This window comes from Manihot esculenta, chromosome 12 (assembly GCF_001659605.2).
Source record: "Manihot esculenta cultivar AM560-2 chromosome 12, M.esculenta_v8, whole genome shotgun sequence".
Lineage (NCBI taxonomy): Eukaryota > Viridiplantae > Streptophyta > Magnoliopsida > Malpighiales > Euphorbiaceae > Manihot > Manihot esculenta.
Window position 1 is genome coordinate 1,385,447 of NC_035172.2, and position 19,193 is coordinate 1,404,639.

The following is a 19,193-nucleotide window of genomic DNA, read 5'->3' on the forward strand; positions in this document are numbered from 1 at the left end:
TTATTTTTTGAAAAGATGAAAAATCTTTAAATTGAAAAGCAAATTTTTTAAAAATTATTTATTTAATCCTTATTAATTTAAAAAATACATTAAAATATTTTAAAATTTTATTAATTAATTTTTCTATTAAAAACAAAAAAATTTAAAATATCTTTAATTGGATGAATTAATTAATTTATATTTTAATAAAATTGAATAACAGTTAATAAATTTTTTATATTATATTATTTAAATAATAAAATATTTGATTTTTTTAAAAATGAAAATTGAAAATGAGAAAGTAAAATTTGAAATTTTTAAATTTGTGAGTAAAATATTTAATACTTAAAATTAATAAAAAATAATTAATATATTATTTAATAATTAATAAAACTTTAATTTATTTTTTTTAAATTAATAAATTAATTAATAAATTTTCCTATAAAATTATATATATATATATAAAAAGAAATGAATTGGACGCGTATCTAACCAAACTGCCTGAAACCGCGTTAAGCAAAGTTTTTTTTTAAAAAAAAAAAAACTATTACAATGTGTTTCAGAAGTTGACACAAGTTATATTTTAAATATAAAGAAATTTATAATAAATAAATTAAACGTTACCATTAAAAAACATATAAAATCCCATTTCAGAAAAAAAAAACATATAAAATTATTTATGTTAAAGCTCAACCTTGTGGCAAATTCTTTTAATATTTTTTTTCTAATTTTTATATAAAAAATTAAGTTATCTCATCTCAGTGTTAATATTATCTAAATATTTTCAAATTTAAATTTGAAATCAGTAAAATTTTATCTCATATAAATTAAATCTCATCTCATATATATGATAAAATCAAATTATGGCAAGTCCTTTATTATTATTTTTATATTTTTTTATATAAAAAATATTATCTTATTAAACATTAATTTTATCAAAATTATTTTTTAATAAAAATTAAAAATTAAGAAAATAAAATTCTGAAACCTCTCAAATTACCATCAAATTAAATTTGTAATTACTTTTATTTAAACATTTTAAAATTTCAACTATTCAAATTTTCTCATAAAAAATTTATATATATCATATTAATCATATTGTTTATTAATTTTTTATTATTAATTTAATTATTCCATTTTACGTAAAAACAAATTAAATACATTTAAAAAATAATTAAATAACAATATATGTATATTATTATTATTTTTGGAAGGTATTTTAACCTTTTTTTTTAATAAATATTTTATCTATTGCTGTAGTTAATTTAGTTATGGTATTAACATGGCAGGGCCGCTGCCAGTGGCCTGCTGATTCAGTTTCCTTTTCTGGCTACAACCTTCCATGATTTCGAATCACCTCGATTTCCATCACAAATCCCCCGCAATTCTTATATACATCTATATATGTAAACGAGTTTCACACCGAATTTCTCAGAGAAGCCCAGGACTAGCTCATTCTGCCAGAAAGTGCGAGATCCACGGTTCGTTTTCTGTCCTCTCTTCCCTTTTCCTTTTCTTTTTTTATTTCAACAATGTGTTTGTTTTTTGGATTCTTTTCCCTTTTGATTTGAACAATATGTTGTTGGGGTTCTTTTAATTTGGGTAAGCTGCGAAATTGAATGAGACGAAACTGTGGTTATAAATTCCTTTATTTTTCAATTTAGTTGTATAAAACCCATTAAGCTTAGCTCGGCTTGGGTATTGACGATGTTCAGTGTCGTGATTTGGGTTAAAGTTTTTAAGTTTTCTGCCCCATGAGTTTGTTTATTGTTTTGATAGTAGAGTCTGAATTGGGTGAAATAATGACGTAACTTAGAAAGAGGAAATTTTGATGAGAAAATGGATAAAATGAAGTACTGGAAGAGTAGATTATGGTAGTGATAGTGATTTAGTCAACACTGAAAAGATTGGATAAGGTAGGTGGTGACATGTTCCGAAGTATAATTTTCTAAAATGGAAAGTTTGGGTGGTTCAAGGCCGTCAATTGTAAAATCAAATTAAGGTGAAATTGAGTTATCTGTTCAAGGTTAGGGTTTATCAGTATTTGGTTTATTGATATGGCAAAGTGGAGTAAAATGCAACTAACGATGGTGAAAGTTTATTGCAGTTATGTGGGGTTAACCAGTTGTTCGATCCAGTGAAGTTAGTTCATGCATTTGATGTTCAGTAGTGTGGACTGTGGAATTGAATTGTATAATGAACTAGAAGGTGGTTAAGCATATGTGGCTCCTTTTGTAGACTTTCGTAATTTATTGATTCATTCATCTCTGCTTCATATAATTGAGAGATTCAGCAGTAATGATGAATCACATGTAGAAAGCCTTACGTCCTGTTTGGTAAATTTTTAGAAGGAAAGGAAAATAGAGAGTAGAAAATAAAGTTCTTCCTCTTGTTATTTTCTTTATGTTTGTTTGGGTAGAAGGAAAATAAATGAGGTAGGAATGAAAATAAAGAGATGAAAGAACATTATGATAAATTTACAATTCTACCCTATATGTTTTGAAAAGGGAAGGACTTCAAAGGTAATTTTGTAAGTTCCATACAGAAGGTACACTTTTCTTTCTGAGATTTGTTATTTAATTGGAGAGGAAATATCAAGAAGAAAATAAGTGTTTTTTTTTTCCCTCATCCCTTTATTTTCTCTCTTTCTCCAAACAGAGAAAAATGTCTATCCTCCTTTATTTTCTTCAAGTTATTTTTCCTTCTCTATTTTCCACACATCTAAACAGAGGGTTATATTCCGCTACTAACTTGCTTCTTGGGGAATTTAATTAGTTGTCTTTGTTTTCTGTTGTATACCATGAAAAAGTTTATTCTATCTGTTGGTTTACCATGAAGTGGACTCAAAATTTTCAGGATATTTATAGGAAAAACTTGCATGCATATGTGACACAAATTCTCTACTATGCTTTTCTGAACTCACTTCATCACTCTTTTTTACTAGCTGCATGCAAGTAAAATATATTTTTAGCCTTACTATATGATTTTCTTCCTGCTAGACCAAGTACTTTTAAGATGTCTGATGATGTGGAGAATCCTAAAGTTGGTGCTGACCAAAAAGGTCCTGAAGCCTCTTCTCCTGTCAGTGAAATTCAGCCAACCTGGTATAGTGGCTTACTGCATCAAACCTCTATCTATGGTGTAGCTGCTGGATATTGCATTTCAGCATCTCTGCTCTCCATCATCAACAAGTGGGCTGTCATGAAATTCCCTTTTCCTGGAGCTCTAACTGCTTTACAGTATTTCACTAGCGCTGCAGGTGTCTTTATCTGTGGATGGTTCAAACTTGTGGAGCGTGACCCACTTGACCTTCTTACTATGTGGCGTTTCTTACCTGCAGCCATAATGTTCTATCTCTCACTCTTTACCAACAGTGAGCTCTTACTTCATGCCAATGTTGATACATTTATTGTCTTCCGTTCTGTAGTCCCCATATTTGTTGCAGTAGGAGAAACAATGTTTCTGCATCAGCCATGGCCAGCAATGAAGACCTGGCTCTCTCTGGCCACCATCTTTGGTGGAAGTGTGCTTTATGTTCTAACAGATTACCAGTTCACTGTCACAGCTTATAGTTGGGCTCTAGCTTATTTGATAAGCATGGCTGTAGATTTTGTGTACATTAAGCATGTTGTGATGACCATAGGTTTAAATACATGGGGCCTTGTGTTGTACAACAATCTTGAGGCCCTCCTTCTCTTTCCTCTCGAATTGCTTATAATGGGGGAACTGAAGAAGATCAAGCATGAAATCTCTGATGAGTCAGATTGGTACTCTTTAGAGGTGGTTCTGCCTGTTGGATTGTCTTGCTTGTTTGGTTTATCCATCTCGTTCTTTGGGTTTTCTTGTCGGAAGGCAATTTCTGCAACAGGATATACTGTTCTTGGAGTGGTGAACAAGATGTTGACTGTGATAATCAATCTGGTTATTTGGGATAAGCATTCCTCGTTCATTGGGACAATAGGGCTTCTCATTTGTATGCTAGGTGGGATTATGTATCAGCAGTCCACAAGTAAGCCAAAGTCTGTGCCAGAAGTAAAAGTAGAAGAAGCAGAGGAAGAACAACAGAAGCTTCTAGAAATGCAAAGCAAGATAGAAAGCAACAACAATGAGAAATAAGTTACCGAGTCTCATCAGGGAAAATGAGGCTGTTTCAAAGATATTTTGGTGATGGAAATATCTGATCTTAAGAACCATCAGATAGCCTGTGCTTGAACAGAAATTTTTGTGGCGAGACATTTTGGTGATAATTGCTTTGTTCTTCTTTTCCAAAGAAAAATATACCCTCCTCCACCCATTTTCAGTTTTATTAGACGTAGAAAAACAGGTCAGGTGGAGGATTACATTCTATTTATTTATTCTTGTTAGAAAGCTTTCATTTTATTCAAATAGGTTTTCGCAGTAATGTTTTGGAATGGATGTTCATTTTGGCCAAAATTATGTTAAATGAAGCAGAACCCAGTTATTATAACAGTTTTTTTTTTTCTTGTTATTCAATATGAAATTTGCTGTTAGTATTTTTTTTCTCTTGTTATTCAATATGATTTTTCTGTTAGTATTTTTTTTCTCTTGTTTCTCAATTTTCTTTCCGAATAATTACAGTGAAGATGGCTCTCCCTTTATAACCTTAGCATATTTGATTATACACAAGCACAAGCACTGTCATTAGATACATTCCGTAAAACAGTGGTGTGTCTGGAGAATTGATACTCAACTACTTGTATGATGCACCGAGCAAGAATGCTTCAAATTTCAGAAAATGTGAACAGAAAATTTCCTGCAAATGTCAAACGGAGCCTGAAACTATAATTTAATCACCTTCGTTTTCCTACTCAAGTGCTTGATTGTGTTTCTCCTTCTATAAGCCTCTAGTACATCTTCCCTGTACAATTTCTTCCATGGACTTTGCAATATCATTCCCTCTCAGCTTCATGAGGCTTTTGACGCTGCTGCCACGGCCGCGGCACTCAACATCAAAATATAAAATACCTGCGGCTGCGGCCATGGATGAGACTAGGGTTTTCACACAGTGTGAAGCTATCAAAAGGTGACCCAATCAATAGACCAAGTATCTTGGAGAGTATAATAAAAATTTAATTAACAGGGATTAAAATTAAATAATTTAGACTCCCCTAGAAGGAAAACAAATCTGAGTTATATCAGAAATTCTAAGGAAAATAGGAAAATAACTAAATCCTAGCTTAGAATAAAAACTGAAAAAAAAAAATTTATAGTTTAAATAGGAGAACACCTAAAACTGAAATTTTTAGATGAACCATGCAAACTAGGAAGTCAAAAAAAGCGGTTTGAAATAGAAACAAACATGCTCGGGCTTTTGCTTTTTTCTCACTTCTTGGACCAATCATATACACGCCTTGAATTTGATTTGAAACCATAACATATTGCCCCCTATATTGTTACTATAATTAATTGCTCTTTACTCTATTTCAATGAAGTAGGAGTTAGTAAACCGAAAAACTGATTTCATAAAAATATTTAAATTGAAATCAAACTGAAATACTAAAATATCGAATCAAACCCAACTGAGGTATATCGTCTCTTCACTTACTAACAAATGAGTTAAAATGTATGTTTTGTTTTACCAATGGAAGATTACTGAAAATTAAAATCTCCCACTCTTTCAAGAAGACCGTTCCAAGGATGACAATCACATATAACATTAAGCTCTGTTTGGAAGAGCATTTAACCTTCATTCCTTTTAAATTATAGCCAAAATGTTGCTTAGCCTTGTCACCAAACGGCATTCTCAAGCGTCATTCTCAAGCGTCATAGCTGGAGCTCTACCTTCAACAGCAATTAAGTTCAAGCTCATCCACCAAGCTCATCGATGCAAAGATTAGTTCATACTAGGCTAAGTTTCGGCTCAATCTAATTCAAATTCACGGAATGGCCTCATCATAATTTGTCATCATATTCTTACCCTCAAGAAGAAGAAAGCGGGAAGCATACTGCTTTACCTTCATGCGTGATCAACGTTGCAGCAAGCATAACTTTCAATTCCATTACAAAACCAAGAATCTGTTCATCGCAGATTGAAACATGGATATTATTAACAACGTTCTTTTTTACTTCTTTTTTTTTTTATTTCCCATTCAAAAATGGTCCCCAGATAAACGTTAAAACACATGAACTAATAATAAATCATCACTTCCCAAATAATTCACTACTTATCTGGGGCAGTGAAACTCATATTTGATACAGTTCCCAAACAAATAAGTGATCTCATAGGACTGCTTGATTCCAGAGTCAACTAACCACAAAACTAAACAGTAGTTCATTTATTCCACAAGTCCATCATTGGCATCATTTCCCTGCACAGAAGGATGCAAAATCATTACTCGTAGAATTTTTGTAAGAATCTAGATATCAACTCATGCAATGGTAAGCTTGTACTGTCTGATCAGACTCAAAAGTCATCAGTTGTTTTAATCGTCCAACTAGCTATAATTTATTTCCAACATGTAGGGGAAAACATCAAGTAGAAAATGTAATAAATCAAGTTATATTCTTCTGCTAAAGAGTACAACGAAATTAAGTGCATAGACAGCTTTTATGCTACACCTTGGTCATGTGCATCCAGTGTATCAGCTTATAATTCAATGTTGCAAGGTAATTCAATATAAAAAGAATGCAGATGCTCAGTGATGTTGGTAATACAAAATTACAATGCATTCCAAGCGACTTACAACTTCCTCCACTACCCCATAACCACCACCCAAAAAAAAAAAAGAGCATCAAGTACTGGAGAGCAAAACAGTGTTACAAAATGAAGCATCTACTTACTCTACTGAGAGATAGACAAACCCAAATTAGGTTAGTAGCTCCCATTATTTCTGAGAGAAGGAAACTAATAAGATTATATACTACAGCAATTTAAGAAGTTTAGAGGCCAGATGGGAGGTTTTTTCCTCCTCTCCCCAAGTATCCCTACTTTGTCCTTCTTTAAGGATGAAATGATCACCTAATATTTTCTAAACATGTTAACCATACATGGGAATGAAGCAAATACTGATTATATTACAGATCTGTACATCAGGCATGTAAGGGATGGGGGGGAATAATTTTTCATGAAATCACTACCAAACCTAGACATATAGAGCTAGTCTTAGCCACTTAGTACCCACCTGCAATAAAAGCATAAATCAGGGATGTATCAATTTAATAATAATAATTACATAAAAATCATGCGTATTCGTGATGCAATTATTACATTTTCCTTTAAAGCCTAATTTGGAAGTACAAGACACAATAAGGAACGAGAATAGAAAACCTTATGCAGCAGCCTCCAGCAACTCCCTCTCTGCACGCTCCTTAATCCTTCTTTCAAGCTCTGGTCTAAAATGCCTTATGAGGCCCTGCACAGGCCACGCTGCAGCATCACCCAATGCACAGATAGTGTGACCTTCTATTTGTTTTGTCACCTCTTGAAGCATATCTATCTCTTCCAACTTTGCATTTCCGACCTTCAACCTTTCCATGATCATCCAAAGCCATCCTGTCCCCTCCCTGCATGGAGTGCACTGCCCACAACTCTCATGCTTGTAAAAGTATGACAACCTCGCAATTGCATCCACAACATCAGTAGATTTATCCATTACAATCACAGCTGCAGTCCCCAGCCCGGACTGGACAGCCTTAAGTGCATCATAATCCATTAGCACATCATCACATATGTGCTTAGGAAGCAATGGGACAGAAGAACCCCCTGGTATCACTGCAAGCAGATTATCCCATCCCCCTCGAACACCTCCACAGTGCTTCTCTATTAACTCTTTTAGAGGAATACTCATCTCCTCTTCAACTGTGCAAGGCTTATTCACGTGACCCGACACACAAAACAATTTTGTTCCAGAATTGTTCTTCCTGCCAAAACTAGCAAACCACTCTGGTCCACGCCTCAAAATGGTGGGAGACACCGCCACTGTTTCCACATTTGTAACAGTTGTAGGGCAACCGTACAAACCTGCATTGGCTGGGAAGGGAGGTTTCAGCCTTGGTTTCCCTTGTTTTCCTTCTAGGCTTTCTAAAAGTGCAGTCTCTTCACCACAAATATAAGCACCAGCACCATAGTGTATATGAACATCAAAATCATAGCCAGATCCACATGCATTCTTGCCCAACAACCCAGCTTCATAAGCTTCCTTTCGTGCTCTTTCCAGGTTTATACGTTCATTCACATATTCACCCCTAATGTAGATATAAGCAGCAGAAGCTCTCATTCCCACCCCAGCAATTAAGCATCCCTCTAACAACTTGTGTGGATCATGGCGCATAATTTCCCTGTCTTTGCAAGTTCCAGGTTCACTTTCATCAGCATTGACCACAAGGTAGGAGGGACGGCCATCAGATACTTTTGGCATGAATGACCATTTGAGGCCAGAGGGGAAACCAGCACCACCACGTCCCCGGAGGCCAGACTTCTTGACTTCATTGACAATCCAATCAGTACCCTTGAGTACCAAGTCCTTAGTTCTATACCAGTCACCCCTTTTCATGGCACCTTTGAGAAAAGGGTCATGCAGGCCATACAAGTTGGTAAAAATCCGGTCCTCATCTTTCAAACCACCAAAATGGGTTTTCTCCGGCGGTGGAGGAGGTGGTGGAGGCTGTGGATTACCAGCATTTGTTGCAGCTTGGGTGCTGAATGATCTGATGCCTATAACCAACTTTTCACTATGACGCTGAACGAAAGTAGCTCTGTGCAATGTAAAAATGCCCCTAATAGGTGCCTATACAAAATAAATAAATAAATACAATGTGTATTAATTCCAAACTAAGGTAAGCTATATATGTGTAACCATTAGATAGCAAAAAAATAGCCGTAAAATTTCATGATCCCTAATGAAAAGTGCATAGCCCATTGCAGCCACAAAACTACAAAGACAATCAGAAATACGAGAAAACTAGACTTCAAAACCGGCACAAGTTTCATTTTTTTTTTCTAGATTAAAAATTCGAATACTTTCGTCTTATACAATCCCCAAAAAACCTTTACAAACAGACGATCTCTAATTCATCTAACTTGAAATTCGAAACTCAAAACCTTCTTCCTTAATATCTCAAGCATTATAGCATCGAATCCGATTTAACAATCAAAGCATATGGTTTAACAAATTACTGAAGTGGATCTAAACAGAAAAAAAAAAAATACTAAAATCGAAATCAAACGATTTGTAAGAAACCCTAAGGCGTCGACGGCGAAGGAGAATGGCTACTTACCATAATGAGAAACGTCACAGATTAGCGTTTAGAATTCGGCCAGTCAGCTAAATCGAGGAAGGCAACGGAGAATAGAAGGAATTAGAAGGTGAGGAATGGAGACTAGGGATTCAGATTATGCAAATCGTACGGTGATTATTATCTAATGCTCTATGAAAGATTGAGGGCGCTTGTGATGATCATGGTAACACGTAGAGATACCCCCGTGTTGCCGCGACACAAAGAGAACGGTACTGATTCACAATCCACAAGGCTGCCGTGTCACCACGCTACGGTGCGTTTTAATCCTTGGGCTGGGCTTAAGGACAATTGAAAAAGAAAGGAGAAAGAGGCCGAATTAATTATTAAGATCCAAATTTTGGAACTCAAATGTCTATGGCTTAATGCTAAATTTTAAGGGAAAGTTTTAGTTATTTTTAGTTTTTTATTTAAATTATTTTTGCTCTAATTAAAATTCAATTTACTTCAAATATAATAGAATCAATAAACTCTTTATTTTTTAAAAAATATTTTTCAAAAAAATATTTTCATATTTTTTTACGTTTCAAAACACTTAAAAAATTTAATTAATAAAAATTATTTTTATAATTAAAAGAAAAAATAAACTATTCTAAAAAAAATAATTTTTTCTTTTAAAAAAAATTAATTTCCACACTTTAATATTGTATGTGGTCGAGCCTTTCAGTGAGACGCTCATGTCTCCCAAAATAGCCAGGACTCGACGAGACACCACCAGTGGACTTGACTTTCGACACCACCCATTGATTGAAACGTAACAGCAGAGAACATTAGAATTTAAGTGCCTTAGTATCTACAAAACCAAACCACAGACCCCACACCACAATAGAAAAACATAAATAAAACACCACCAAAGAAAATCTCTCTCAATATCAATTCAACCATAAATAACGTGTTTAAAATCTTTCACCCAAATCCTGTGTGGTGGGTAAGGAGATCCATGCCTAGATTAGACGGAGAAAGAAAAACTAGTTTAAAAGGAGTGCCTTAAAGAATAACTTTATAGAGGGAGATAGCGATTGTTCTTCTTCTTGACAGCTTTGCTTTTGAATTTTCAACTTCTCTCAGGAACTCATGGCCTGCATCAATCATGGAAGATCTATAGTTGGTTGCAATCATTTTTAAACCGTGAATTTGTATATATTAAAATTATTTTTTTAACCAATTCCAAAAGCACATTCTTTGATATTGATTAAAATATTCAAAGGAAATAATTAAACTTTTTAAATAAAATTGAATTTAATTAATAACAATTAACTGAATTACTGAATACTGATCGGTAACAATTAAAATAGTATAAAGAATTTGATATTGAAATTGGAGACTTTTACTTTTTTAAAATTGGTCATGAATAATGAAATTGGAAAATGGCGATGATGCCGAAACTTGAGAACCGATTTCCAAAATAAACAATTCTGTGGACGCAAACAGACAACGAAATCCTGGTTTCTGTTTCACAATAATAATGAGGCTGACCAGATTTACTATTTTATGGCAGCACTTTCCCACACAAATCCTGCAATAACAAATAATACTTTTCATATGAATTTTTTTTAATTTTAAAAAATATTATTATTTACTAATAATACGATATCATAAATATTTTAAAATAAAAAAATTGATAAAATAATAAAAAATTTTATATTTTTTTATTTTATATTATGTAAAATGCCGTGAGCATTGGCATAATGACAAGCACTTCTTTATGCATACGTAATATGTGTATATTTATTTATTTATTTTATATTTTTGTGAAGCCATGTGAAGCAGGCAATTTATTATTAGAAATAATATTATTATTATTTTGGTGTATCAGGCTTAAGATAGACAGATAAGGCTAAACTCGGTCATCGCAGCTGTCTCTGCGTCAGTTTGACTCTCCATATGCATCACTTCAATTTTACATTTAATATTATACTATTTTATAAGATAAATAATTTATGAAAAAATTACTATTTAGTCTCTGAAATTTAACGTAATTAACACTTATATCTTTCTATTTTGACGACCCAACACTTATGTCCGTCACTTTCTATTCTATTCAAATTCGTAGTCTTTCCGTTCAAAATAGCCGTTTGAAACACGTAAATTGATAAAATTGACTCTCACTAAAAGTCTCTCTATTTTAAAATCACGAAATCACGAAACTCAATATCTCTTCACTGTAAATTTTTCTTTCTACCCTTTCTGCAACTTCTTCATCATAACTCCTATCCTTTCTGCCTATTCTTCTTCTTCTTTTTCCTCCTACCATTTCTGCAACTTTTTCACCATAACTTCTACACTTTTTGTAACTTCTTCACCATAACTCCTATACTTTCTGCAATTTCTTTTTTTTTTTCTTTTTTTTTTCTTTTTCTTCACCATAACTCCTACCTTTTTACAACTCTCAAATAATACTTAAGGGAGAAGAAAGATGGAAAAGAAAAAAATTAAAAAAGAAAAATTAATAATGTCAAAAAGGAAATAGAAAAAATATGAAGGAAAATAAAGATGAAAAAGAGAAAAAAAAATCAACAGTGTCAAAAAAAATATAGAAAATATAAGGGAGAAAAAAAAATGAAAAAGAAAAAAAAAAAGAAAAATCAACAATGTTAAAAAACAAATAGAGAAAATATGAAGGAGAAAAAATATGAAAAAAAACGAGAGAGAAAAAAAAGAGGATAATTAATATTGGATAAAAGGAAATAGAGAAAATATGAAAGTGATGAAAAACAGAGATTTCACATTGAGAGAGGGTATTTTTGAAAAAAATTATCCTCTCAAACCTTTGATTCTTTGACCAAACCGTTTAAATGGACGGAAGGATTATGAATTTGGACGTAAGAGAAAGTGTGAGATTTAAGTGTTTGGTCGCCAAAATAGAGGGATAGAAGTGTTAATTACGTTAAACCTCATTGACTAAAAACTAATTTTCCTATAATTTATATAAAATTTCGCCCAATTATATTTTATTTTAATTTATTTTTAAATGTTTTTTATTTAAAAATATTTAAAAAAATAAAAAATTAAATTAAATTTTTATGAAATTATTATTTTCAATGAAAGTTAAAGAAGAAGTCAATTATATTTTTAAACAAACTCTATCTGCAATATAAGCTGTTGTAATTTTTTTTCAAAGAAGGAATTCTATATTTAACGTTTAAATTTTATAAATATAACTATTAACTCTTAGAAGTTAAATAATTATAAATTTATAATAATTATACGTTAAAAGTAAAAAAATAAAAATATTAAACCATTAAAAATTAATCAATAAATTATGCATTCAACCGTTTTATTTATTTATTGGAAGGCTTGATTTGTTATCCTTGTCAGACAGTGTGATGAAGGTGATGACAATCCAAAGATATCATAATCTTTTAAATTAAGTTTAGAACACCAAAATTATAATAGCCATGTGTATGAATTAACATTGTCTTGTTTTTTGGAGGAAGATTTTATATTTTTTGAGTTCAAAAATAATTAAGAATAAATCAATTAAATTCAATATTTACTAAATTATTAATTCTAAATAAAAGGGTATTTGTTTGTTCAATAATAGTAAAATAATTTGATAATAATATTAAAGTTGGTGCAGAAAAATAATAATATAATAATAATAAAAAGACAATACCTCATGTGGATGAATTATTGTTACTGTTTTCTCAAATTACCACTTCACCTAACAAATATTAAGTTATTATATCAGAAAAAAAAATCACACATAAAAAAAATATTAAACTTTAATAACATTATAAAGTATGATATTGTAGTCAGATATTTAATCAAGATATTAAATATATTTGAATAAATTTAAAAATTTTTAAATTTTACTTTTTTTAATTTTTATTTTTTATTTTTTAAAAAAATAATATTTATTTTAATTTATTAATAAAAATAAAAACATCTTCAAAATTAATATATATAAATTAAATTATAAAAAAAAATTTTTTTAAATGAAAAAAAATATTTATCAACTTTAATTAATTATAAGTCCACTTGATGATAATATAAATAACAGAGACTACTAATTTGTTTTTTCCATAAAAAATATTATTTAATATTTTATTAATTAAATTGAGTGTGATAAACGGGTTAATTACTTTTTCAAGATTTCACTTTCACAAGCAAAAGGCAGCATAAGTTTCATTTGCACCCAACAACCACAGCACACACTCTCGTCTGCAAGTTCAGGACACTCACACACAAGCTTCCGACTACAGCTCCTTCCAGTTGCGCGTCTTCCTCACGCGCCGCCAAACGAGAGTGGTGTTTTCAGTCTCCCCCATCATTAAAAGTAGCTCTCTGTCCTCATCAGCTTGCCACCTAGTTCGCTTCTTCTTCTCGCAGAGAAAATAGTGAACTCTTTCCGCTTTCTCTGAGTTGCGGGGCAACGATCTTGCATCTAGGAAATATAGACAGAGTCACAGAGATGTATGCAGTGCAACAATTATCAAAGTCAGTGACCAGTCTCCGACGATCAGCGGCGGTGGCGGGTGCCGGAAAGAATGAAGTTCGGCCGACGAAGAGCCGAGTGCCGGTGTCACCAGTCAACTGTTCTAGGTCAATCCGGGCAGTAATAAGCAGTGATGACAAGGCTGTAGACTCTGCTAAATCTAATAAGGAGGTAAGTGGGCGGTCAGTGTTGTCTTCATCTGATAAGACAAGAGGAGAGATCGATGTGAAAGCAGTGATCACTATAAGGAAGAAGATGAAAGAAAAGATCAACGAGAAGATTGAAGATCAGTGGGAGTATTTTGTTAATGGGATTGGTCAAGGGATCTTGATTCAACTTATCAGTGAGGAGATTGACCCTGGTTAGTAGCATCTCTCTTGAATTGAACCTGCTGCTTCTTCTTCTTCTTTAAATTCATTCGTTTTCTGTTTGTTCTGTTCTATTTCTTAGAGACCGACTCAGGAAAGAGTGTGCAGTCTTCTGTCAGGGGATGGTTGCCAAAGCCGTCAAACCATGTTCATATTGTTGAGTATGCAGCTGAGTTCACAGTTCCTTGCGACTTTGGCAATCCTGGAGCTGTTCTTGTTACTAATCTTCATGGGAAGGAGTTCTACTTGGTGGAGATTGTAATTCATGGTATCAGTGGAGGTCCCTTTTTCTTCTCTGCAAATACCTGGATTCATTCCCAGAAAGATAATCCTGAAAGCAGAATTATCTTCAGAAATCAAGTGAGGCCACTATTTAATGGTTACTTTTTTTTTTTCTTTTTTCTAAATTCTTCTGTTTGAACGATGCATATGCTATTTCAACAGGCTTACCTACCATCACAAACACCTTCTGGCATTAAAGATCTACGGCGTGAAGACTTGCTTAGCATTCGTGGCAATGGGAAAGGCGAGAGAAAGCCTTATGATAGAATTTATGACTATGCTCCTTATAATGATTTGGGCAATCCTGACAAGGATGAAGATCTTGCTAGGCCTGTAATTGGAGGTAGTGAGGATTTGCCTTATCCTAGGCGTTGTAGAACTGGCAGACCTCCAACTAAGACAGGTATGGCCTTCTCTAAAGAATTTGATCAAATTATATTCATGATATTTTCATCTCTGCTAACTTGAATTGGGTATGCATTTCTTTAGATCCTCGGTCTGAGAGTAGGATTGAAAAGCCACATCCAGTGTATGTTCCTCGGGATGAAACTTTCGAGGAGATCAAGCAGAGCACTTTCTCTGCTGGAAGGTTGAAAGCTCTGCTTCACAATCTGATTCCATCTATTGCTGCTGCATTGTCAAGTTCAGATATTCCTTTCACATGTTTCTCTGATATTGATAAGCTATACAATGATGGTCTTCTCTTAAGAACCGAAGAGCATAAATTAGTTCATCCTGCATTGGGTAAGGCTATGAAACAGGTTCTTAGCGTGGGCGAAAGGTTACTGAAATATGAAATCCCAGCTATTATAAAACGTATGTATTTTTGTTCTTCCCTTTTCAACTACGTTACAATATCCTTTTCAAGTCTCAAGCTACATTTGCTTGGTGCTTACTAGAACTCGGCCACTGTGTTGTATCTTTTCAGGGGATAGATTTGCTTGGTTGCGCGATAATGAGTTTGCACGCCAGACTTTGGCCGGAGTCAATCCAATGAATATTGAGCTTTTGAAGGTATTGTCTAAAATCATATTCTGTCAAGGGTTGGCTTTTTTGCCAATTATGCTTTTTGAGTCCTTAGGTTGAATTTTGCTTTACAGGAATTTCCAATTATCAGTAAACTAGACCCTGCTGTTTATGGCCCTCCAGAATCAGCACTCACTAAGGAGTTAATAGAGCATGAACTCAATGGAATGAGCATAGAAAAGGTACATTTTGTGTCGATATACTTGTACATCCACATATGGGCATTCACTTGTGTGATTCGGAGAAAGTATATACTTGCTTTTTTGTTATCCTCTTTTCTTCCTTTTTCTTTTCATTTTTATTTCCTTTTCTGCTTAAAATGACAAAGCTGTTCCATATCCTGTGTCATAAACTTTAATGTGATTTGCATGGGTGACTGTTTTTAGTAACTTTATAATTTGCTTTATTTCCAGCAGTATTACTGGTTTTTCCTGCATTTTCTCAAGCTAATTAGACTTTTTAGTGAACCAACTGCAGAATGGCAGTCTTGCTATTATTAGGTTCTAGCTCCATTTGTTTCACTCAAAATATTTTGCATGAACACATTTTTTTGCATTTTTTAACATTTAGTGTACTCAGAAAAATTGGTCTAACAGGAAATATTTTCCTGGTCAAGGGAAATTTAAGCAATTTTAAAGGAAAATAACTTTTTTTTTTCAAAGATAGTCATTATCTAGACTTGAGGATCTTATTCATACCGTTACACTTTCTACACATAAATTTATAACATCCGTTATTTTTTAATTTGCAACCAAATGATGGAAAATGAGTTGTTTTCTTGGAACATTTTTCACATGCAATATTTTCCACAAACAAAGAGGCTTAATGACAAACAGTTTTACAACATCAGCAGGTTCAGTTGTATGATTCATATGTGATAATTTTGATGTTATTAGAAAAATCAACGTGGATCAGTCCCTGGTAAAAAAACTGTAATTTAATGCTGCTCTGATATTTGATACAGGCAATTGAGGAGAAGAGGCTGTTTATACTTGATTACCATGACATGCTTTTGCCATTTATGAACAAGATGAACTCCTTGCCAGGGAGAAAAGCTTATGCCTCAAGGACAGTTTTCTTCTATAACCGGGCTGGTATGCTGAGGCCAGTAGCTATTGAGCTTTCACTTCCTCCTACACGTTCTTCTCCTTGCAATAAAAATGTTTACACTCATGGGCATGATGCTACGACACATTGGATTTGGAAGCTAGCCAAAGCTCATGTCTGCTCAAATGATGCTGGCGTCCATCAACTAGTAAATCACTGGTAAAAGAGTGGTTTCAACTCCACAACAATTTAAATATTGTGATATTGGATTTGTTGCAAATTTACTTCTTAATCATTATTTTGGATCAAAGATTGGAATGCTTATGGGTGGGTAATTTTTAATTCTCAGGTTGAGGACTCATGCTTGCATGGAGCCTTATATAATTGCAACTCATAGACAGCTTAGTGCAATGCATCCAATTTACATGCTGCTTCATCCTCATATGCGGTATACACTAGAAATTAATGCACTTGCTCGACAAGGTTTGATAAATGGAGGAGGAATTATTGAGGCTTCTTTCAGTCCTGGAAAGTATGCCATGGAGGTTAGCTCTGCAGCATACAAGAGTATGTGGCGGTTTGACATGGAGGCTTTGCCTGCAGATCTTATTCGCAGGTAAACTATAATGCATTTTTCGAATGCCTCAAAATATAATAGAAGAATTAAAAGAAGAAAAAAGGAGCTTCTTCGATGCCCTGGAGGCCTGCCTTGCTTAGTTTCTGACAGTAGTATTACCATTTCAAACCTGTCCTATCTTAATATCCTTATTGGCCTCTCACTAATGGTAGTTCTGATGAAATTTTCAGGGGCATGGCAGTGGAGGATCCTTCAATGCCCTGTGGTGTAAGACTTGTGATTGAGGACTACCCCTATGCTTCAGATGGTCTCCTAATCTGGTCAGCCATCAAAGAATGGGTAGAATCATATGTCAATCACTTCTACTCTGAACCTAATTCCATCACATCTGACATTGAGCTCCAAGCTTGGTGGAATGAGATCAAGAACAAAGGCCACCATGACAAACGGAATGAACCATGGTGGCCTAAACTCGATACCAAAGAGGACTTATACGGCATACTAACTACAATGATCTGGATTGCATCAGGTCAACATGCAGCTATAAACTTTGGACAGTATCCTTTCGGAGGGTATGTGCCTAATCGTCCAACTCTAATGAGAAAACTCATCCCCCAAGACAACGAGCCTGATTATGAGAAGTTTATCCTGAACCCACAGCATTATTTCCTCTCATCATTGCCAACTCAACTTCAAGCCACGAAAGTGATGGCAGTCCAAGACACACTGTCAACTCATTCCCCAGATGAAGAGTACTTGGGACAGGTGAACCAGTTACATAGTCATTGGATAAATGATCATGAAATACTGGAAATGTTCAATAGATTCTCAGCTAGATTAGAGGAGATAGAGCAGACCATAAATATGAGAAACAAGGATATCCGTCTTAAAAACAGAAATGGTGCAGGAATTCCCCCATATGAATTGCTGCTTCCGACTTCAGGTCCAGGGGTTACCGGTCGTGGCATACCCAACAGCATTTCTATCTAAGGGAATTAGAATAATTGGCAGTCGGGTATAAATAGAAAGAGCCAAGATGTGGGCTACTGTGGTTTATGTATTTAGTGCATAACATGTCCTTAGTGGGTTTCTTTTCTTATGAGTGCAGTAGTGTTCTTGTATTTAGAATTGGAGCAGTTTCTGTAGAAGTATATATTGTCTCAAGTAAAGTTTTCAAATTCCACTTAAATCAGTGAAGGAAGAAAAGAGTTCACGGTTGAAATTATATATTATTAAATACATAGTATAAAGTTAATTATAATGTTTTATTATGTTTAATATTTTATACATCGTTAAATAATTATTAAAATAAATTTAGTTACATTTTAATATATATGTATTTATTTCGCTAAAATTTTAGTAAAATTTTTAAAAAATATGATAGTTAATTATTTTGTACCAAAAAACTTAATATTAAATTTTTATAATAATAAATTTATTCATGCTAGGGAAAAATAAATATTAATACATAAAATATCACTATTATGCTAGAATACGTTATTAACCTCATTAATTATTAAATGGGAGTTCTCTTTTTTTTTTTTTCCTAATAGCAAGCATAGGTTTAAGGGTTATTAATATAATATAATTTAAATTAATAAAAAGTAATTTTGTGTAATAATTTAGTAAGATTAATTTTATATAAAGTGTTGAAAGATAATATTTGTTGTTGTACATCACAATAGAGATTACAACCTATTTATACATGAGAGACGTTATCTAAACAGGAAGGAAAATTAAGTCTATGATTATACAATCCCTAAGATTAAGTAATTAACCCATCTATCAATATTTACTTGGAATATAAATGTTAATCATGCCCAACTTGTTACATATATAATAAACTCGAGTTCCATTTAGAGTTTTAGTGAAAACATCTCATAATTGTTCTCTAATTCGGATATATCCTGTTGATATTATCTTTTGTTGGACTTTTCACGAACAAAATGACAATCGATCTCGATGTGTTTAGTCCTCTCGTGAAATACTGGATTGGAGGCAATGTGGATAGCTGCTTGATTATCATACCACAACTTAGCACGTACCGAATTTGTGAACCCAACTTCTTCTAATAGTTGATGTATCCACAAGACTTCACAAACGGCTTGTGCCATGGTTCAATATTCAGATTCAGCACTAGAACGGGAGACCACATTTTGCTTCTTACTTTTCCATGAGACCAAGTTACCTCCCACAAAAACACAATACTCAATAGTTGACC

At 33.3% G+C, this 19,193-nt stretch overlaps 3 protein-coding genes across 3 annotated transcripts; 2 read left to right on the forward strand and 1 right to left on the reverse strand.

Moving 5' to 3' along the window:
* The first annotated feature begins 1,242 nt into the window (after nt 1–1,242).
* Nucleotides 1,243–4,498, forward strand: LOC110627699 (GDP-mannose transporter GONST3). Its single transcript, XM_021774048.2, has 2 exons — nt 1,243–1,460; nt 2,979–4,498. The coding sequence occupies exon 2, from the start codon at nt 2,995–2,997 to the stop codon at nt 4,093–4,095; it is 1,101 nt and encodes a 366-aa protein (XP_021629740.1). The 5' UTR covers nt 1,243–1,460; nt 2,979–2,994; the 3' UTR covers nt 4,096–4,498.
* Nucleotides 4,499–5,972: 1,474 nt separating this feature from the next.
* On the reverse strand, nt 5,973–9,439 carry LOC110628330 (NADH dehydrogenase [ubiquinone] flavoprotein 1, mitochondrial). The gene is made up of 3 exons (XM_021774948.2): nt 9,217–9,439; nt 7,268–8,726; nt 5,973–6,308 (listed from the first exon to the last, which is right to left on the reverse strand). The coding sequence occupies exons 1-2, from the start codon at nt 9,217–9,219 to the stop codon at nt 7,269–7,271; spliced, it is 1,461 nt and encodes a 486-aa protein (XP_021630640.1). The 5' UTR covers nt 9,220–9,439; the 3' UTR covers nt 5,973–6,308; nt 7,268.
* Nucleotides 9,440–13,353: 3,914 nt separating this feature from the next.
* LOC110628328 (lipoxygenase 6, chloroplastic) lies at nt 13,354–18,161 on the forward strand. The gene is made up of 9 exons (XM_021774942.2): nt 13,354–14,033; nt 14,123–14,400; nt 14,485–14,725; nt 14,812–15,138; nt 15,251–15,336; nt 15,423–15,530; nt 16,313–16,614; nt 16,745–17,011; nt 17,203–18,161. Exons 1-9 carry the CDS (start codon nt 13,649–13,651, stop codon nt 17,960–17,962), a joined length of 2,754 nt encoding a protein of 917 aa, XP_021630634.1. The 5' UTR covers nt 13,354–13,648; the 3' UTR covers nt 17,963–18,161.
* Nucleotides 18,162–19,193: the final 1,032 nt, after the last annotated feature.

Excerpts from the sequence above, each read along its gene's own strand:
- LOC110627699 (XM_021774048.2), top strand. The coding sequence starts at position 2,995 with ATGTCTGATGATGTGGAGAATCCTAAAGTTGGTGCTGACCAAAAAGGT.
- LOC110628328 (XM_021774942.2), top strand. The coding sequence starts at position 13,649 with ATGTATGCAGTGCAACAATTATCAAAGTCAGTGACCAGTCTCCGACGA. Across the intron at positions 14,401-14,484 it reads GAATTATCTTCAGAAATCAA|GCTTACCTACCATCACAAAC; the intron begins GTGAGGCCACTA and ends CTATTTCAACAG. Across the intron at positions 14,726-14,811 it reads CAGACCTCCAACTAAGACAG|ATCCTCGGTCTGAGAGTAGG; the intron begins GTATGGCCTTCT and ends GCATTTCTTTAG.